This window comes from Helicoverpa zea, chromosome 18 (assembly GCF_022581195.2).
Source record: "Helicoverpa zea isolate HzStark_Cry1AcR chromosome 18, ilHelZeax1.1, whole genome shotgun sequence".
Lineage (NCBI taxonomy): Eukaryota > Metazoa > Arthropoda > Insecta > Lepidoptera > Noctuidae > Helicoverpa > Helicoverpa zea.
The window spans coordinates 6,263,086-6,284,230 of NC_061469.1; the positions used below are offsets into that span (position 1 = coordinate 6,263,086).

The 21,145-nt window shown below is 40.2% G+C and overlaps 2 protein-coding genes across 2 annotated transcripts; both read right to left on the reverse strand.

The window, feature by feature from the left end:
• Positions 1-4,113, reverse strand: LOC124639074. Its single transcript, XM_047176298.1, has 5 exons — positions 4,043-4,113; positions 3,410-3,555; positions 2,088-2,200; positions 977-1,027; positions 1-862 (listed from the first exon to the last, which is right to left on the reverse strand). The coding sequence occupies exons 1-5, from the start codon at positions 4,111-4,113 to the stop codon at positions 209-211; spliced, it is 1,035 nt and encodes a 344-aa protein (XP_047032254.1). The 3' UTR covers positions 1-208.
• Positions 4,114-8,143: 4,030 nt separating this feature from the next.
• Positions 8,144-20,008, reverse strand: LOC124639125. The gene is made up of 5 exons (XM_047176356.1): positions 19,960-20,008; positions 19,455-19,562; positions 18,616-18,724; positions 18,078-18,223; positions 8,144-10,559 (listed from the first exon to the last, which is right to left on the reverse strand). Exons 1-5 carry the CDS (start codon positions 20,006-20,008, stop codon positions 8,629-8,631), a joined length of 2,343 nt encoding a protein of 780 aa, XP_047032312.1. The 3' UTR covers positions 8,144-8,628.
• Positions 20,009-21,145: the final 1,137 nt, after the last annotated feature.

A 21,145-nucleotide genomic window follows, 5' to 3' on the forward strand; every position in this document is an offset into this window, starting at 1 on the left:
ACAAAGTAATGTACAAGTCCATTGGTGTTCAATAAGAATTTATTATTATTATTATTTCTAATGATAATTCCACACCATATAAAGAGATACATATTGTATTTCAAGTTTTAAAACCTAGGACTTTAATAAAACTTTGAACCCCATTTTTCCCTCCCTGCGGCTGTTACAACTATGTGACTTATACACAGTGAACTATGACAGTTAACAGCTAGTTTATAAATAAATCTGCTCTCAAAAAAACGACGCTGAGGAAGCATTGTAGAGCTAAAACAGCTTTAGCTAGCGAGCTCCGGCTACCCACGGCGACGGTGTCCAGGACGTCAGCTGTTATTTCTGCCAACTCCTCTTTGAACAGCCTGTTAGGATGCATGCCCCAGAAATCTTCACTTACACGTCTTCCCGAGATGTTTGTCGTCGTCGACGGCGTTCCGGTCGTCGTCGACCAATCGCCCGTCAACGTTGATGATTCGGTCGTCCATTCAGTTGTGGTCTCCGGTTCAGTGTCCTCAGGTCTGAGTGTTGTTGGTTCATTCGGTCTTCCCGGCATAGCAAACAGTCTGAAGTCCAATGTGGCTGCGGCATCAAAATGAAACTTTATATACAAAACATTGGTCAATACTCTCCCCTTTTGGACTCGCATATTAACCATCTTGGGTTTGAGCATTTGTATCCAGGTTGGCCGCAGGTGTTTGGGTGTTTCTTTTTCACCCTTTTTTAGAGGCGGTGGGTCCGTTCGTGTTTTAAGTGGCTCATTCTTATACATCATATCAGAGTCAAAATCCATAAGGTCTTCAGTTCCTCCCGAAAAGTCCATCTCTTCTCTAAATTCAAGATACGCTTTTCCGCGCTGTTTGGCATTCACCTGTGTAAGATGTTTTATTAAAACTTGAGAACTGCGCTTTAAGTTTACATACAGTTTCACATTTTTTTTTGATAAAATTACTTGTTAATGAAATAAACTTCGAGTAACACTTACAGTTAACGTAACACATATGCAGGCCATGTTGTAGAGGTCGTACAATGACAGCTGCAAATAAAACACTCTATTATTTGAAAGCTTTTAAGATTTGTAATTTTTTTTTAAATAATATTTTTAACGGAAGATTTAGATAACCAGTTGGTATTTATTTTGACCTTTTTTTTATCGACGTCAAAAATCATCAAATGACCCCTGTCGCTGTGGGTTAGCAGCTTCGAGGGAGTGTCAGACTCTTACTGACTAAAAACCGTCGTGTTCCGTCGTGGGCCTTTTATGTGCCAGGGCCGCGGTATCTCTTTCGAACAACCCGCAGATTTATTTTGACCTCCAGTCAGAACGGAGCAGCCTAATATCCTTGTAAAATAATTGCTACAGTTAATTTTAGGCCTTACTTATAAATAAATGTGCCCAGACGATCTGGGTAGTTCCGATTAGTGTAAGCATTTGCCTAGCTTTTTTGCAACTGATTGGAGTCGGTTCTAGTGTAACCGGATGCAGCTGAGTACCGATGTACGATTATTATAGTGTTTGAAACAGTGATGTACCATAATTAAAAATAATTCCTTAGCCCCAATAAACTACAGTAGTACTAGCTATTTTTGTCAAGATTCCACTTTGAATTGCATTCAAACACATCAACTAACACAGCCTATCCAAGTCTGGAACTGGTACGTTAAGCCTGGAACTCCCTTCGCTCGTTCACAACTTATAGTCGACACGGAGCGTAGTATTTAAACAAACATAAAAAGAGCTGCGGTGACATAATTTGCCGTCATAATACTTTTTTTGGTAAAAAACCAAATTCGATTCAGTGGTTTATTTAGGCAGAAATAGCGGCTTAATTTGCTTGCTAAGAGTTGGTGATCATTTACTATTTTACTATTATGTGTAACTTTATCTGGTGGTAAAGTTAAACACAAGCCGTATGATCTCTTCAAGACTGGTTGGCAGACATTCTGGTTTTTAACTTCCCTTAATGACTGCCAAAGATTTATTTGACAGCCGGATGCCACAAGATCCATCCACGGATCATTCCGAATACTGTTTAACCTTATGACGTATTGATCCATTAGTCAATTACTTAGTTACGACTCTATATAGTACTTACTTTATAGGTTACCTCTCCTTTATCATTCGGCATGCGGAGGGCGAAATGCTCTCGGTACATCAGGACTCGCCTATCTTTGCAGGCGTTCTCATATTGTTCGTGCATCTCGTCGACTAAAAATTTACAAATAATTTGGTATTACCTACATCATTTTACTTATATACAAAGTCGAAGCGCATCGAAGCACTATTCTAACAGAGATATTTATCTTAAACAGACTATCTAGCATTAAATGTTTTTTCTAATCGGATCAGTACTCGGTTGAGGAACAAAAAAGCTTTTAGGCTTTAAGTATAATATGTGCGAAGACGACTAGATCGAGCGATCGAGCAGGGGCTCGATTCTGCAAATTTTACTTAAACGACATACGATTCAGACTGAGATCCAATCACGACTCAATTACGATTTAAGCGTATGTGGCATTCCGCTATTTTTTCTTTTAAATAAACGTTTTTATTCTTTTCTGTGATTCAATAATGAATCATATTGTCTGTAAATGATTTAGGATTGCAATATGATTTATATTGCAAACTACCCTATAGACCAAATGGCAGACCAATCGCAAGTCAATCAAATGTCATTGGAATACGATTGGTTTTCGAATCCCCATTCCCCCAGCGGTTTCGCCACCATCGTTCAACCGCGCAGAAAGGAGGAGTTCGGCAAGCGCAATACCGCCTTAATGCGCGCCACACCATCTTTTTAGGGTTCCGTACCCAAAGGGTAAAACGGGACCGCTCCTCTGTCCGTCCGTCCATCGGTCACGAGGCTGTATCTCATGAACCGTGATAGTTAGAGAGTTGAAATTTACTCAGATGATTTCTGTTACCGCTATAGCAACAAATACTGAAAACTAGAATAAAAAAATAAATATTTTGCGGGGCTCCCATACAACAAACGTGATTTTTTTGCTCGTTTTGTAAATAATGGTACGGAACCCTTCGTGCGCGAGTCCGACTCCCACTTGGCCGGTTTTTTTAACCTCAATATGCTTGCCTCTATATCGGCAACCACGTTGGAGCAACGGTCCCCACGCCGGACTGCAGAGCTGATGGTTCCAGGTTCGATTTCCGGTGCGGTTAACATTTGTGTGATGGGCATGCTTTTTGACTGAGGGCTGGGCGTTATAATGTATTTATAAGCATATATATGTATATCTAAAGTATGTGTAGTTTATCACTTGTATACTACCCATAACACAAGCACCCGTGACATTAAAAAATAGCTTACCATGGGTAAGCCATTTTAAACGATTGCTTGTTCCGACCGTGTGTGAAGGTGTCGTAATATTTAAAAATTATATATGTTCTTGTAGCACTTACATCGATATATAGCAAGAGTATGGTTGTCTCTCTCGATAGGAGTGATAGAGTAGTGAGACAATTTGCCTTTCAAAAAGTAATGGTAATAGGAATGGCCGAGAATTTCTATCAACTCTTCACTACTTTCTGTTCGTCGAGTGTCCGACCTGAAACATTGTAAATATATGATCTGTTAAAGTTGAAATTCCTTTTACATAAAATTAAACCGGCCAAGTTGACTGTTTAGGTATTATTAAAACTTCAATAAATAAAATGTGTTCTTTGTCATCATGTAGTGAACGCACCCAGGTTGCACTCTTCCTACTTCCTTACTCTAAGCCTCAAAATATGTTTGTCATTTTTACGCATGCCATATCATGAACGTGATACACATATCGCTGAAGACAAGGCTACAGAATTATAACATAACTAGTTTCTGCTGTTTAGCGGCTTCACTAGCAGCTGGATAAAAAGTAGTCTGCAGCCTCAATAAATGGCTTAAATTAATATTTTTTCAAATCGCACGAGTTAGCTCCTGAGATTTATAAACCAATGGGATTGATGTTATGATTAATATTTCTCCCCTCTAGTAGCCTCTGTTTCACAAACCAACTAATGGACATGCACATTTAACAAAGGAACTCGAGTACTCACATGAACAGTTTGTGCACGGGGACGTAGTCGAACATGGTTCGGCGTCGCGTCAGCATATCTAGTGGATCCATCGACTGGGGGTGTGGCGTCACGAACAATTCACTACTACCCCCATTGGAGGTGACGAGCTCGATCCAACTCAAGTACGGATACAACTCTATGTACCGGGCTGGCGCAGTACAGCCAGGACCGTAGATACTTAAGCCCTCCTGTTTATAAAAGACTATTCGTATTCTCTCTCTCAGAAGGACTCGAGTCATGAAAGAAAAGGTTTTAAAATGCTAAGCCAGGGTTTATCAATATCAATTGTAATGTGCATAGAAACAGAGCAAGAGTCTGCAAAGAAAGCGTGGAACGTTTATGTCTGTGGTGTTAAGGCAAAAGGGGATAAGTCAGAAATTGTGAAAAATGAGTTAATTACACAGTTGGGTACAAAATTTTACGAACTATCATGGTAAAAAGGAGATAAGTCAATATAATGTATTTTATTTCGTGAATCTCAAATAAAAAATACGAGTCTAGTCATAAATAGCAAAACCTAAAAAGTAAAAAAGAGTTTTGTCTAGTTATCTTCTTATTGCATACGTGATCCTTTACTTATAAAATTAGGTATAATGAGATAAGTCGACTTGTGCCTAAATTCATATTCGTCGTTCCGCGTTAGTTGCATTTCGCGCGCGAAGTTGACGTCTTTTTACTAGTGCAACGGTGCAAAAAATCCTAAAATTATGGTTTACGTGGGTAATTTGAGTGTTGAAACCTACAGAAATGAATAGGATTAACAAGTTCGATTTAACGTAAGTATGATGGATTTAAAACCTTAAAATTATGAGCTGATTCGGATCTGGAGGACAACCAGTATGGTTTCCGTAAAGGGCGTTCAACAGTTGACGCTATACTGCTTCCTCCACGCATGCGCGTGAGGGTCCTGGCGGTCCTGGCGGAGGAAGCAGTTGACCGTCGCGAGGTGGTTTTGGCGGTGTAGCATGACATCGCTAACGCGTTCAACACCCTGCCCTGGAATATCATAAAGGAGGCGCTCCGTTATCATGGAGTGCCAGGGTACCTCCGTCGCATAATCGGGGCCTATTTATCCGAAAGAGCTGTCGTGTACCCGGGTCGAGAAGGATGGAGTCGTCAGAACATCTCTTCCTCAGGGGTCGGTTCTCGGCCCTCTCCTGTGGAACCTTGGCTACAATTGGGTCCTGCGCGGTGCGCTTCTCCACGGCGTCAGCGTGATATGCTACGCTGACGACACGCTAGTCACAGCACATGGGTAGGCGTACCGGCAGGCGGCCATTTGGGCCACAGCCAGTGTCGCGCAGGTCATGGGTAGGTCTTGGCCTCGAAGTGGCCTTGCACAAATCCGAGGCCCTTTGCTTCCATGGGCCAAGGAAGAAGCCACCTCCGGGGTCCAGTATCGTGGTGGGAGGGGTTACCATCGCTGTGGAGCCGACAATGAAATACCTGGGACTCGTTCTCGAAAGTCGTTGGGACTTCGGGCCACACTTCCAGCGGCTCGCTCCTCGGTTGATGGTCGCTGCTACAGCGCTCTCACGCTTATTGCCCAACCTCAGGTGACCCAATACCTCCTGCCGGAGGCTCTATATGGGGGTCGTGCGGGCGATGGCACTTTACGCCGCGCCAGTATGGGCGAACACCCTGACGGCCCGCAACCTTGCAGTGCTGCGAAGACCACAGCGAGCGATGGCCATCAGGGTTATAAGAGGATACCGCACGATCTCCTTCGAAGCTGCATGCCTCCTAGCCGGATCCCGGGACTTCGAGACCGACAGCCCTCGCGTCACTCTATACATGGCGCGAGGAAGCGGTGGGGCGGGCCGAGCGCCTCGTGCCTCAGCAAGTTGAGGTGCGCAGGGCAGAGCTCGGCCAAGACCTCATTGCGGAATGGGAGCAGCGACTTGCGCGACCCACGGCAGGGCACGCCGCTCTCGCGGCGGTAAGGCCCATACTGAAGGAGTGGCTGGAGGGACGCCACGGCGCCTTCAGCTTTCGGCTGACACAGGTCCTTACCGGACATGGGTGTTTCGGAAAGTTCCTGTGTCGCATCGGTCGGGAGCCCACGCCCGAATGCCACCAATGTGGCATCTGGGGCAACGCAGCGCCGTGACCTAGCGGCAGCAGTAGACGCTGCGGGAAGTCTTTCGCTGCCGGCTGTCGTGTCCTGCATGGTCGGCAGCGAAGATGGATGGAACGCCGTCGCCTCCTTTTGTGAGGATGTGATGGTTTTAAAGGAGGCGGCGGAAAGGGAGAGAGAAGCTGCTTCCTCTCTCCCCGCCCGCAGCAGACGTGGAGGACGTCGCAGGCTGACTGGTCTCCGGCCACCATAGGGCGCGGCCTGCGGTCGACAGACTAGGGGCGTCTGTCGTCCGATCAGAAACAGGCCTCGAAACGGTGGCGTTGTGTTGCGAGCGCCTCTTTTAGTGGAGCTTGCTGTGGCCGCTGGGTGACGGCCACAGCGGATGACGAGGCCCGCCTTTGAACATCTGGGGGGCCAATACCTGTCGGGGGTGCGGAAGAATGCTTTGGCGATACCCGTGCCCTCGACAATAGGTAATTGAAGGCAATACTGGGTGGGTTTTTAGCCGGTAAGAGTTCGGCACACCCCCTCCACCCACCCCAGGTGGAGGGAAGTCCATGAGGATTTCCCCCCTGCCAAAAAAAAAGGTATATACGTAAATAATAATAGCAAATAAAGAGACGAGTCGTTCTAGGATTTTTTTTTAATTTGTACCGTGTTATGGAAAAAGGAGATATGTCAGTTATTTTAATAATTAAGAAATAAAAATACTTTTTGGGTACATATAAAAGACGACTAAATTAATAAATGAATATTAAAACAGAGTTGTGTTCATTATTTCTATACACTTTTGATTAAACTGCATTTTTATTACAAAACAAACACGCGTTTTTTTGATTAGCCCCTGGTGAAAAGTTGTGTTTTTTGACTCATCCCCTTTTGCCTTAACACCACAGATGTAATCTTCACGTTTTTTGACAAAACGCTCCACGCTTTCTGTCATCAAACTAAATGTCCGAATTATTTTGTAATTTTATTTTATTTAGTTTATGACAAGTACCAAGATCAGCGCCATCTAGGCATCAGCTATTAAAAGAGTAAAAAGAAAAGCCCTCATAAAAAAGCCCTATCTACATATACTTAGAGAAATAATTCTATGAAGTAGGTTGCTTAGGAAAGTATAGTAGAGAGTTGGAACTGACCAGAGTGATAATTCCAGTATCGTTAGACACGAGCGCCATACCGTCATCCCACAGACAGTTTACTGCGGAGAAGGGCGCATACCCACACACGTACGAAGTAGGGATAGTGCTCTTGTCTATCACCTGAAAAATGTTTCCATATCAAAGAGATATCCAATTCAATAAAGGTTTTTTGAAATAGGGACTTTTATGTTAAAAAATTACAACGTCACAAAATGACACTTTAGCTGAAATACCTATCAGCCATCTTAAATAGAGGAGGCAATTAAAATCGATATCAGGACTGGATAGGAGGAGGATCAGGACTATGAAATTTGCTCACGCCTCTTCGTTCATTAAATCCATCGCATACTGGATTGTCCAAAGTTTGTATTTTGTGAATCACTTTTTCCAGAGTTTCATATTCTGAAACCAATAAATTACTTCTTTTTATGCGGTTTTTTGGCTTTGATATTGAATTAAAACCTAGACTTACCATCTGTAAAACCGGTGAGGTACACAGTTTTGGATTTTTTAAAGTGTTCTCTTGATAAGCACACAGGTGTCAGTGAAACTGAAAGTATTGAGAGCTATGTTGCAGGTGAACTTTATAAGATTCATTGATAAAACACATCCGATAAACTGCTGCAAAAACGACCCTTGGTGTTGACTTTGACAATAACACATGTGTTTACCCCCAAAACATATTAGGCGGTGTCCTGCGTGAGCGACGAACGCGACGCGACGCGACGCTGCGAACGCGACGAACGCGATCAACTCAATGGCGTTCCCTATATGTGGCCTATGTACGCGACGTAAAGGCGCGTACGCACTGTTAGGACGCGGCTGGTGTCAGTCTTTTTAAAAAAAACCCACTAATACTGCTAACACTACTTTAATCAAAGAACTTGAACTTTACAAGGATTAGAGCAAAGGATTGTCTTAAACTCGTCAGGATAAGATATTGACAAAGTGACGGCACCGGTAGACTGAAGCCGCCACGCGGTTGCAAGTATTTTTATAGTAATCAAAAATGCATGCATTTGCAATAACCGCGAACTAATTATGAATATAACATTTCCCCCCTTAAAACGAAGCAATATCCTTAAGGATATGCGAAGTCACTCTGATGGGAGGTTAAGACAAAACTTTTTACAAAAGGATCTTAATGACTATGAATGATTTCTGTCTAACTAATTCTAAGAGTGTAATATAAAAGAAAAATAATATGTCAAAGTTATAACAATAATTGGCAATAGTAAAACACATTTATATTAAGAACAATAAAATTAAGTATAGTTAAAAACAAAGACAAAAAGGTTAAGAGTTACATAAGAATAGAAGGTCAAAATAAAGATTTACAATTAAGAATAATTAAGATTACGTTTGGACAAATTATCTGGTATAGATTGAGTAGAACCGTTGCTTTCTGAAATTTCTGTCAATTCAATAGAGTTATGACATTTGGTTTCATTTTTCAGCACCCTTTGGGTATTGCATTGATTAAAAATTTGGATACAACAGGAATTTTGGCGATTGTTTGATCTTGATAAACATTTTACATAGATTTTATACAAGATAAATAAGAATATAAGAATAATACAAGCAATAGTAAGGGATGAATAATAGCCGCTATACTTGACAAAGTGAGATTCGTTATTTATTTTGTTAAGTTCATTTTCCAAATTATCTAATTGACTGTAGGAGTATTTCAATGAATCGAGATTAATGTTGCTTAAAGATAAAGGAGATAACAGAGGTATTGACTTATTGAAAATATCCTTTTTACAACACTCATCTTGGGTGATATCAAAATCGACTTTTAGTTGAGCGGTAATTACAAAGTTTGTTGATACAGACGGTTCTAGTCTAATTGTCTTAGAAAATGCTACACAATCTTCCGTAAGTTTTAGGATACCCGTTCCGATAATCGGGTAGTCTTTCGTGTCACTCTTATCACACTGCACTGTTAACTTATTTAACTTAGATTGCACATAGATCCACTTGTTATTGTTTAACGTTTGCCACATGTCTACGTCTCCGTATATAAATTTAGAATTGCACTCACTAGGCAACGACATGTTCACTTCAGTCAGGAGTTTGGTTTCACAACACGGATTTGTAATACTAGAATAAACACTTACGAGTGGACAAATCATATGTTCATTGTTTACATTTGAGCATTGTTGCAAATTATTAAATAAGCTGTAATGTAATCTATCATCTGTTAAGGCGATGTATGATTTTGAAGGAGTTATTAAGGCGAAGGTATTAGGGTTAGTATTATCGTGTGGGGTTGGTAGTGGAATGATTTTATAGACTTCGTATTTGATAGGGTATATGAGAGGTATTTGTAATATGAAAAATATTCTGTTGTTATAATAGTAAGAAATTAGTTTAGATACATCTATAATAGTGTGTATATTATCAAGCGTTAACGGTACAGGAAAGTCCAGTTTATTATTAATAGAACTACTTCTTAGGCTTAGCTCGTGGAATAGTTTACTAGGCGATAATATGGAGGGATGTAAGATGTTAGCTTTAGAAAATAAAATAGCATTAACAATAGTGTCTAGGAAGTTAGATATAGTGAGTAAGGAACCTTCTATAATATTCACAAGATTATTAAGTTTGGTTAATAGTAAGACCTTATCATTATTTGTAGTTACCAAGGAAAGTACCTGATTAAGCTTGTTTATTTGAGAGTTTAATTTAACCTCATTTTGATTCAATTTGGTAATTGTAGAATTAAATGAATTGATTGATGACTTAACTATGTGGATATTATCTTTCATGAGACGAAATATCTCGTTATCATTTTTCTCACATGCGTCAATCGCAGCGTCATAATTGCGCGCATCTTCCGCATCTAATGTTCCAAAGAAAAACTTTAATATTTCTCCTCCAAATTCTAAAGCTCTTTTAAACCGGTTTGCAGCATCTTTAGAGATTATATGAGATAGCGAGTGTGCTTTTACATAATTGGTTTCTAAAAGAACTTCGATAGAATTAAAAATATCTTTACAATTGGAATATTCTCCAGGTTCTATTTTACTACATAGTAATGATGACTTCACAATAAGCTTGTCAATTTCGTTAAGATGTAGCTCAATAGAGTTAACGTCGACGTGCGTGACTATTTTCCAAAAATCGTTGTAGAAGAATATGTTGGTTGTTGGGTCAAAGTACAAGCCAGGACTGTGTATGACTGGTAAAATCTCCGACTCAGTAGAGCCGTGCTGACATAAAAGTCTGAAAAGAAAAGATAAAAGAAAATCAAGGATGTGCAGGTTTGAGTAAGTTTGTGTGATATTTTACGTGTTTACGGTTAACTAATAAAGTGACGTTATGTTTTCCAATAATTTTAACGATTTTGAAAGGACCTTTCCAAATTGGGGATAAGGCTTTTCGAAGCCTGTGGTGATGTTTAAGATACACCATGTCACCAACCTTATATTTAGGACTACACCTTAAAGCGGAGGCGTCATAATTTTGTTTTGATGCTTCCTTAGCTTTGCTAATGAACTCTAAAGCTTTTTCCCTACTAACTCGCATCCTATACTGAAGTGCTCGAATATATTCATGATAGGTAAGACTGTTATTGCTATCGTAAAGAGAGTTAGGCAAGTTTGGTTTGTAACCATACAAGAGTTCATATGGTGTGAACTGGGTAGTACTATGAGGAGTCGTGTTGAAAGCGAGGATGGCAGTTGCTAAGTAGCAATGCCAGTCGTTTTGATTTTCGTTTACGAAAGATTTAAGATACTCCTTGAGAGTGGCGTGGCTACGTTCAAGCGCGCCGTTTGTTTGAGGGTGGTATGGTGACGTAAACAATGGTTTAATTTTGAAAATTTCTGTGACTTGTCTGAATAGCTCAGAAGTGAAGCATGTTCCTAGGTCAGTAAGAATCATTTTAGGTATACCAAAAAGAGACATAAAATGTACTAGACTACGAGCAACTTCGTCACTCGTAGATGAAATCATTGGATAAACACATAAGAATTTAGTGAGGTCATCTTGTAACGTCAGTATAAATCTGAATTTTTGAAAGCCTGCGTCCGGTAAAGGGCCTACTATGTCTAGTGCGAGCCGTTCAAAAGGTTTTGTGCTCGTTGATGTTATTTCCATAGGGGCCTTGTTGTTAGCTCTTAGAGGCTTATTAATTTGGCACAATTTACAATTCTTGACATAGGTTTGAATGTCGCTACGCATACTTTTCCAAAAGTATGAGGCTTTAATACGATTGTACATCCTGTTCATTCCGGGGTGTCCGGCTATAGGGGAGTCGTGGTTGTCTTTTAATATTTTAGGGACCTCGGCAGGAGTAGGATAGATAATTTGGTTTTTATAGATATGTATAATTAAGTTTGTATTATGAAAGATATAGGATATTATGTTATAGATCTTAGTGTAAATAAGCTTAGAAAAAGGTTCGCTGAAGTCAGAAAGAGCTAAATCTGTTTCATCAGGATTTTCTTCAAGAATTTTATCCCTTAGTTTCACCAAAATATCGTATACAATTCGGTAACTAATCTCGTCAAAATGATGAACTTTTGTAAATAGTATGTAAATAGTTTTATCATTGATTGTAATTGACTCCACTGTAATAGGAGACCGCTCGCTCGCAAATAAAGTAGTAGTGTCATTTACCTGCGACAGCAATTCCTCACAGTGGGGCATAGAATAATCAAAGTCAAGAGAGAATGGACAAGCGATTGATTTAAATTTAGAAAGATGTAAGGGTTGAGAATGTTCTTCGATTCTAGTATTTGATTCAGGTAAAGATTTTGTGAATTGTTTTTTAAAAAAGATTTCGTAAGATGTTTTATTAAGATTGTGGCTATTCATGACATGGATAGGAATACGAGAGAGGGCATCCGCGTTGGAATTCATTTTCCCTTGTTTGTATACGATTTCGTAATCGTATTCCTCTAATTTAAGACGCCAACGAATTAACCTGCTTCCAGGGTCCTTCACATTAAAGAGCCAAACTAAAGGCCGATGATCTGTTACGATCTTGAATTTGTTGCCATACAGGTAAGGGCGGAAAGTTTTGACTGCGAAAAGGATCGCAAGTAGCTCCTTTTCCGTGGTGGAGTAATTCCCTTCTTGTTTGTTAAGAGTCCTGGATGCATAGGCGATCGGTTTATCTTGACCGATGGGACCTTGAGAGAGTACGGCGCCAATAGCATAGTTACTAGCGTCCGTGGTAACTACAAAAGGCTTTGAAAAATCGGGGTATTGTAAGAGAGGAGCCGTAGTTAGTTTTTCTTTGAGAAGATTAAAAGATTGTTCTTGGTCGGCTTGCCAGAGAAAAATCGTATCCTTTTTTAATAAAGAAGTTAAAGGTTTAGTAATTTTTGAGAAATTTTCTATGAAGCGACGATAGTATCCGACAAGACCTAAGAAAGATTTAATTTCTTTTGCGTTTTTAGGGGTAGGAAATTCGGTTACAGCTTTCACTTTGTCGGGATTAGGAGTTACTCCTTTATCGGTGATAATGTGACCAAGATAAGTGACTTCTCTGCGAAGAAACTCGCACTTGTCAGGTTGAAGTTTCAGATTAAATTCGCGGAGTCTATCAAATACTTGACTTAGTTTTAAGATGTGGCTATTGAGATCATGGGAGTATACTACGCAGTCATCAAGATATACATAACAATGAAGACCCTGTAACCCAGAGAGCGCTGTATTCATCAGCCTTTGAAAAGTGGAAGGTGCATTTTTAAGACCGAAGGGCATGCGTGTAAACTCGTAGTGTCCTGATGTTTGGGTTCCTACTATGGTGAAACCAGTTTTAGGTGCATCAATGGGATCAAGCTGTATCTGATGAAATCCACTGGCTAAATCAAGGGTTGTAAAGTATTTAGAGTGTCCTAATTGGTCTAAGATGTCTGTGATTAAGGGCAAAGGGTATATTTCGGTGACTGTGACGTCATTAAGGGCTCGGTAGTCGATAACGATACGCCACTTTCTTTTGCCTGAAGCATCTAGCTTTTTGGGTACTACCCATACCGGGGCGCTCCAAGGAGATTGTGAGGGGCGTATAATTTTCTGCTGTAACATTTTTTTTATTTGAGAGTCAACTTCGTCTTTGTGACACTCTGGAAAGCGATAAGATTTTGCATGAATAGGGGCAGCATTACCAGTATTAATTGTATGTTTAAGTGCGTTGGTATAAGTCAGCTGTTCATCCTCTAAATGAAAGATGTCTGTATATTTGGAACAACACTCTAACAAAGCGGATTTCTCTTCCCTATTTAAATGCGAGTGTCGTATCTGGTCTAAAACTTTATCTATACGGTCCGACGGCGTTGAAGAAATAGTGTTTATTTTTAAAGACGCGTTTTCTTCAATTTGAAGCGTATTTTGTGAAAACTCTGACCAATCGATTTCGGTTAAGTGTACCTTGAAATCCTTGACTTCAATTGGCGAGTCGGTAGTGTTTAAGACTGACACATTGACACGGTTATTAGATTTTAAAGATACAATACAGTTCGCGATAAAAACACCGTCAGTAATAACATGATCTAGCACAAGCGACTCCTTGAAATTATGTAACTCCGACGGTTCATTCGAGACCATGCATTCTATTACAACTTCTGAACGAGCAGGTATAATGTATTTAGGAGTCGTATAATGAATGGGTATAGTATTACCTTTTAATGTTATTGACTTCGTTGAATAATCGATGTTTGTTTTGAAGAAATGTAAGAAATCTGTTCCAATGATACCGTCTGATTCTAAGTTAATTGCGTCATTAATAATGTGAAATTTATATGAAAGAGTGGCATTAGAAATTTGTAAGTCTATTATACATGACCCCAGCGTTTCGCAAAATGTGTCATTATCATTTATACCTTTAAGTTTAATTATCTCGTTTGAAAGCTCAGGTTGAATACAAAGACTAGAGCGCTTAATAACGCTGACTGTTGCACCGGTATCAATTAAGAGACACAAGGGTTTAGTAGAATAAGGCGTTTTTATAAAAGAATGTGGTAAAGATATTTTCTTATTTAAAATGGTAGTTTCGTAAACCGGAATATCTGCCTTTGACTGGAAATATGATTTTTCATCACAAAGGTTTTGAGACGCAGAAATTAGGGGTTCATTTAAGTGCTTAGTTATTTTTGGCTTGTCACACGGTGACTTACAGGCATCGACATAGGAGTTAATTTTAGGTGATTTTAAATCTAAGGATGATTCTGTGGTTATTTGTGACGCGTTTAGAGATGCCTTTGAATCGAGGGACTTACAAGGGTTTGTTTTATAAGGCTTATTATAAGATGTAGGTGATGATTTGGTATAAGATTTAAGACAAGACTTGGAACAAAGTTTAGGTGAAGATTTAGTACAAGATTTAGTATAAAATTGAGATGAAGAATCCGGTAAAGATACGTCATTGTAATATTTAATAGTACAAGATTTAGCGTCACAAGATTTAGAGTGACAAGATTTAGTATTATAGAAATTGACGTCACAAGATTTAGCGTCACAAGATTTAGAGTGATAAGATTTAGTATTATAGAAATTGACGTCACAAGATTTAGCGTCACAAGATTTAAGGCGCGGCTCCACCGCAGTGCACGCTGTGCACGGACACGCGGCGCATTTTAGCTGCGTGTATTCATTTGTTTGACAACGTGGGTCTACGTTTCCACTGAAGTACACGAATATGACCCACGACTATGTATAGCGTGGCACTGCGCACGGGTAAACCCACGCAGACATCGTTTAGCTACGTAACCGCTTATAACAACTGCTCTGCGATAACCGAGCTGTACATAGTCGTGGGTCTTATTCGAGTACTCCAGTGGAAACGTAGACCCACGTTGACAGCGTTGAGCTATGTAACCGCCTATTCGAGCAAGCCACGCGTGTATCAATGACGTCAATTCATGCGTAGCCTCTCCGTGGGTTGCAGTGGACACAACCACATACATTTTCTTACAAAGCGAAGCTTAATACACGTGCGTAGCCTCTCCGTGCACCGCGGTGGAGCCGCGCCTTTAGAGTGACAAGATTTAGTATTATAGAAATTGACGTCACAAGATTTAGGGTGACAAGGTTTAGTATAAGATTTAGGGTCACACGATTTTGTATTATAAGATAAAGGTTCACAAGATTTAGTATTATAAGATTTAGTATTATAAGAGTTAGAGTTATAAGATTTTGATGTTTTCAAAATTGTGCCGTCATCAGGAGGTTTTGGTTTCAGTTGGCACACCTCTGAAACCAATTTTAGTTTTTTGAATCATCATCATCTGAGAATGAGTCATGCGAGCCTTGGAACTCACAGTCGCACATATGGACACGCCCTTCCTTTGTAACTTGAGGTGGCGATTGCGTGTTGTTTGGTTCCGCACGGCGTTGATTGTTATATTGTCTTTTACGACAATTATTGATGTGATGACCAGGCTTTTTACAGTAGGCACAAATGAGGGTTTGAGAAAATTGCGCATTATTTTGACCGGAAGATGATGTTGAAGGCTGTACTACGAAAGATTTTTGAAATTGCTGTTCACGTTTCTTCACGTAACAGTCTGAAGAGGAGTGGCCATTTTTATGGCAGATAGAGCAAGTTTTGATGGGCTTAGGGCCGTAGGAAGAAACCCTAGTTAATTTTAAAAGCTTCTCTTCTTCAATGGCCTGTGTGATGGCGTCATTCAGGGTTAGAGGGTTCCTGCACCTTACTATGGTAGAGAGATTGGGACTAAGGCCAAGCAAAAAGGTGTTGAGGGCCAAGTCTTCCATTGCTCCTATACGCCCAGGTAGTTGAACTTTGTCCTCACACGAGAATTGGATATCGGCTTGGAGGCGAGTCAAGCAAGCTTCGATGCGTAGACCATATTGCGTTACAGTCTCTGAAGCTGTTTGCTTGCAGTTTTGAAGGTCGTGCAGCAAATGGCTTGAGTGCTTCTTTTCGCCAAAAGTAGATTTTAAAAACTTTTTTAATTCGGGCCAACTACTAAAAGTTTTAAGGCTACAAGCTGTTTGTGCCTTTCCTTCAAGCTGTGAAATTATGTATTTACAGAGAAAACCTTGTTGATCTACGCTACAGAATGAAATTGCACTGTCGCAATTGGTTAAAAATGCTGGTAGAGATTCCCTGTCTCCGTTGTAAGGCTTGATAAATTTGGTTAATACATTAAGGGTAATTTTAGGTTCTCCCTTGTCAGTCATTTTGTGTTCAAAAAAAAAATAGTTCGATAAAAATTATAACGTATAAGATGATGAAGTAGAAGATAAAAGATAGATATAAGAAATGGTTAATAAAGAGAATGTAATAAGTAAATTAAGATGGTGTGTTAAATAGGAAAGATTGATAGATTACTCACAGCAGTGCAGCTATCACCTTCATTATTTTGTCCACGCGTAGTATTATTCCGTAAAAATGTCTTAAATGAGGTCACGAATATTGCGATGCGATGCAGCAGCGACGACACGGCCGGAAGTAACCCGACACTCGATGAAGTGGCGCGTGTAGACTCGGAAAACGTGATTTCGTCGATACGTTGCTATGATGGATGAGCTCAACCGGTGAAGATGTTGAAATTTGGAAGACCTTGCCGTGGTGCGGGCTCACGCATAGAGCGGAGGCTTATCGTCGACCACAGTTTCTTGTCCGTGAATGTAGTGTCCTTGCAGCAGGGTGTGATGCGGGCTCACGCTAAGGGCGGAGGCTGACCGTCGATCACGACTGACTCGTAGCCGCTAGAGTTCTTTTGGATGCTAAGGGCTCTCTGTATAGATTCTCCTCAGCATCCCACTTCTGACACCAGTTGTTAGGACGCGGCTGGTGTCAGTCTTTTTAAAAAAACCCACTAATACTGCTAACACTACTTTAATCAAAGAACTTGAACTTTACAAGGATTAGAGCAAAGGATTGTCTTAAACTCGTCAGGATAAGATATTGACAAAGTGACGGCACCGGTAGACTGAAGCCGCCACGCGGTTGCAAGTATTTTTATAGTAATCAAAAATGCATGCATTTGCAATAACCGCGAACTAATTATGAATATAACAGCACGTACGAACACGAACATAGCGAACACAAACACCAGACCCGAACATTTGGTTCGTACGTATGGACGGCATATTCGAGCACGAACGCAAACCTAGTTCGAGTCGAGTTCGCGAACAACAGTCGTGAACTCTATCTTAGTAGCCATGACGGCGCCGTTGGAAGTGGTCGATTGTGAAGTTATTAAAGCGCTTCGAACACCGTCCATACAGAACACACTACAAGGATCGCCGCGAACATGTTTGACGAACAGTGTTCGATGTTCGATAGTGGTACGCACGTGCGAACCAAGTTGTTGCATATCATGTAACGCAACAAATTTGTTCGTACGTGCGTACGCGGCTTAACGCGAACTTGTTTTGAGGGCGACCAGATGCGACCCCACGAACTATTCAGAAGCGTTGATCGCCGCAGTGCGTGAATAAAGATTGTTGTGGGACAAAAAACATAAACATTATAGAAATCGTTTATTAGTACAAAGAACTTGAAAAAATGTTGCTGTCTGTACTTTAAATATGAACTTTCAAGCAAAATTGTACTGTACTTCTACATGATTTGAGAAGTAATGTCGCTCACGCAGGACACCGCGTTACGTACCATTTAATCGAACCTTGGAAATGCAAATGAAAAACAAATATATCACCCAAAATACTGCGGCCATAGGGAATCACAAACTGCGAAGCATGTCGAAAGAAAGAAAGACTCGGCAATAGATTTAACGAAGCTTTAAGTTTAATAGATCTTTGTGCAACTGACCGTTAAAGATAATAAAGTGATGGTTGCACTTACAGCCCTTAATCTCAGTTATATTGAGTTCGATGATGGCCAAGCTGTGCACCATTGAGTCGCCGTACTCCGGGTGTACGACAAACGAAATAACTGACAATGCGACTGGCGTGTCCTCAGCTGGTATGAACACCGCCACCGTGTCCTCCCTATGGAAGTTCAGTCATCATTTATTAGGTATATATGCCATTTAATATTAATAATTTCGATGCCCTTACATGAAAGTATTAGGGTACTACTATATGCTACGATATTCTCTTTACAAATGTCGTGTGGTAGCACTCACCGGAGTAATAAGCCACAGCTTTCTCAAATCTACCTGCAACTGACTCTTAAATTATATTGAAATAACGATAATGGGTGCCCAATAATAAAGACAAAGGTAACGGGCTTTCTCAGATTCAATTAAAAAAAAAACAGATTTTTTAAAACCTTCATAATGGTTGTAGTCCGACCTAAGCATTGAACTCGAAAGTCGGTTCGGAACCAAGGAAGTTGTTCCGTCAAGGCATGACGGAACATCAGGTAAGCTAGTACTCACTTGAACACTCGCTCTGGTATCCTGGCCACGTCGTTTGCATTAGCGAGAGCGAACTTGGGCTTGATAAGCACGATGCCGGTTAGCGCCACGTGCCGCTTGTCAAAATCCTCTGCGCTCAAGAAGTCAAAGTAAATAATTATCTTTTTAGGACTTTGCAGACAATTTGGAAATACTCAGACAGATGTCAAAGGATTAACAGGGCCCCATTGGTCAATAGTCTTGGAACCAGTGGCGGGGCAAGACCTAAATTTGATGTGGGCAAGACAAGTTTCGCGAGGCCCTGTTCTATGGCGATCTGAAGACGGATTCTTTAAAATAATAAAAACAAACAAAAATACAAATGAGATTAAAGTCGCTGGCAGAAGCTAGTATTGAATAACATAATTATACGTTTCTATTTAGTGCCAATTTTAACTCTACCAGCGCCCTCGGCGAGATTTCTACGGCGCCCTCCAATTGCAATTCAAACCCATAGGAAAAACAGAGACATATGCAGTTACCGATTGCACGAGCGAAGCGAGCGCGATTTTTTTATAGTTAACAAGTCAAAACAAAAATTACGTAAATGTAGCCCAATTGTACATAACTTATTGCTGGTTGGCAAAGACAAAAATACGGGAACATAGCTTCTAATTACGCGAGCGAAGCGAGCTCGAAATTTTTTGTAATATTTTAGAACTCAAAACAAAAATTACTTAAAATGTAGATTTTTGAGGCGCGAGGCCCCTCGTACCGCGAGGCCGTAGGCGGTGGCCCACGTCGCCCACTCCTTACGCCGCCTCTGCTTGGAACTAAAATTGAATGATTAACTAAAAAGGAAAATTAAATAAAAGACTGACGTATGTGTACTTGCAGGACCCCGAGCCACTTGAAGGCACCGCTCTGGCCGAGATGGCCCTCGGGCACAGTCTTGACCTCCACGTCACAGACTTCAGCTGCCGCGCCGCCTGTAGGGAAAGTAACGTTCTCCTTCTCCGTATTATATTACGACATTTACGACAGTGTACACGCTTGGTAAAGAACCGTAGCTGCAAAGGGATCCTACGTATCTTTTCATGCCATTTTTTTGCTTTTCTATAGGAAATCATCAAATGACTCCTGCTGTGAGCGTATGGGCTGACGTAAGGAGTGTCAGCCCTCACGATCACAGCAGGAGGAGGTTATGTAAACTAGACTAGTTTTAATTTAAAATAATCCTATCTAGGTCGAGATGAATGAAGGTTCCATGTTTATAACTTTTGGGGACATTAATTTGATTGTGGAAGAATTACTTACTGTAAAGGTATCAAATATTTTTTTTATAAGTTGTTCGAAAAATATAAAATATTAAAATTATTGACTCACCCAAAGCAAAAATCACCAATATAACAATAACAATGTGTCGTTCTAACATTTTTTTCAATAAAGAGTCCTAGATTCGCTTTGCAAAACACATCAGTATCACGTTTATAATATCCCACGGTTATAAAATTTTGTAGCTTTACTTTAAATTATTTATTAATATCTTTAAAAGCATGTCCACTGACGGCCACTGATGAAGTGAAGTAAAAGATATGATTTCCAGAGTATTGTTTATGTTTTCGTTGTTTACGTCTCTTATGAACTAAAATAAAACATGCTCGTAATAATGACAACAATAACAGACGTACGTAACTAATGGAATGTTAACTTTGGGAGTAAAAAGCAAAAACAAAAGGCAAGAAACCTATAGATTTGGGTCGATTGTTTCTTGCATTGGTAGTTGTCAAAATTGAATAGAAGTTGAATCGCAATAGCAGTTTTAACCTTAGCGGGAATTCTGCTACTAATTTAAGACCAGCCGTATTCCAATGACATTCGATTGGTTTGCGTTTGGTCTGCCATTTGGTCTATACGGTAGTTTGCTCTACAATCATATTGCAATCGTAAATAATTTGCAGACAATATGATTCATTATTGAATCACAGAAACGGATGAAAACGTTTATTTAAAAGAAAAAATAGCGGAATGCCACATACGCTTCAATCGTAATTGATTCGTGATTGGATTTCAATCGGATGTGAATCGTATGTCGCTTAGGTAAAATTAGTAGAATCGTGCCCCTGTAGTTCTATAGAGAGCAATCAAAAATCCATTCAAAGGTGGCTCACCTTTTCATTCGTCACCTGTAAATGTTTTTCTTCATAATCTTAATGCTATACATTTTTCGTGTGCTCCGTATTTTATGCAAATCAAATTCCGATATTCGTAGTCAAAGCAATACCTTTGTTGAGTACTTATCAGCAACCAATTTAAATTAAGAATTGTGTGGTAAACTGATGATTGATAAGAGCATTTTTTTGTATAGGTACTGCGTTTCAGTGAACACTCTTGTTTGCGTATGTTATATGTGTCATGTGTGTGTATTAGTATTTTTTTTCCGTGCATCTCAAGAGCACGTAAATGTCGGTCCTGCGCCTGATCTCTCTCCGGTCGTGTCGGATTACCGTCCCATCGGGCTTTGAGAGTTATGGAATAGTGAGTGCACCTGTGTCTGCGCAAATGCTCGTGC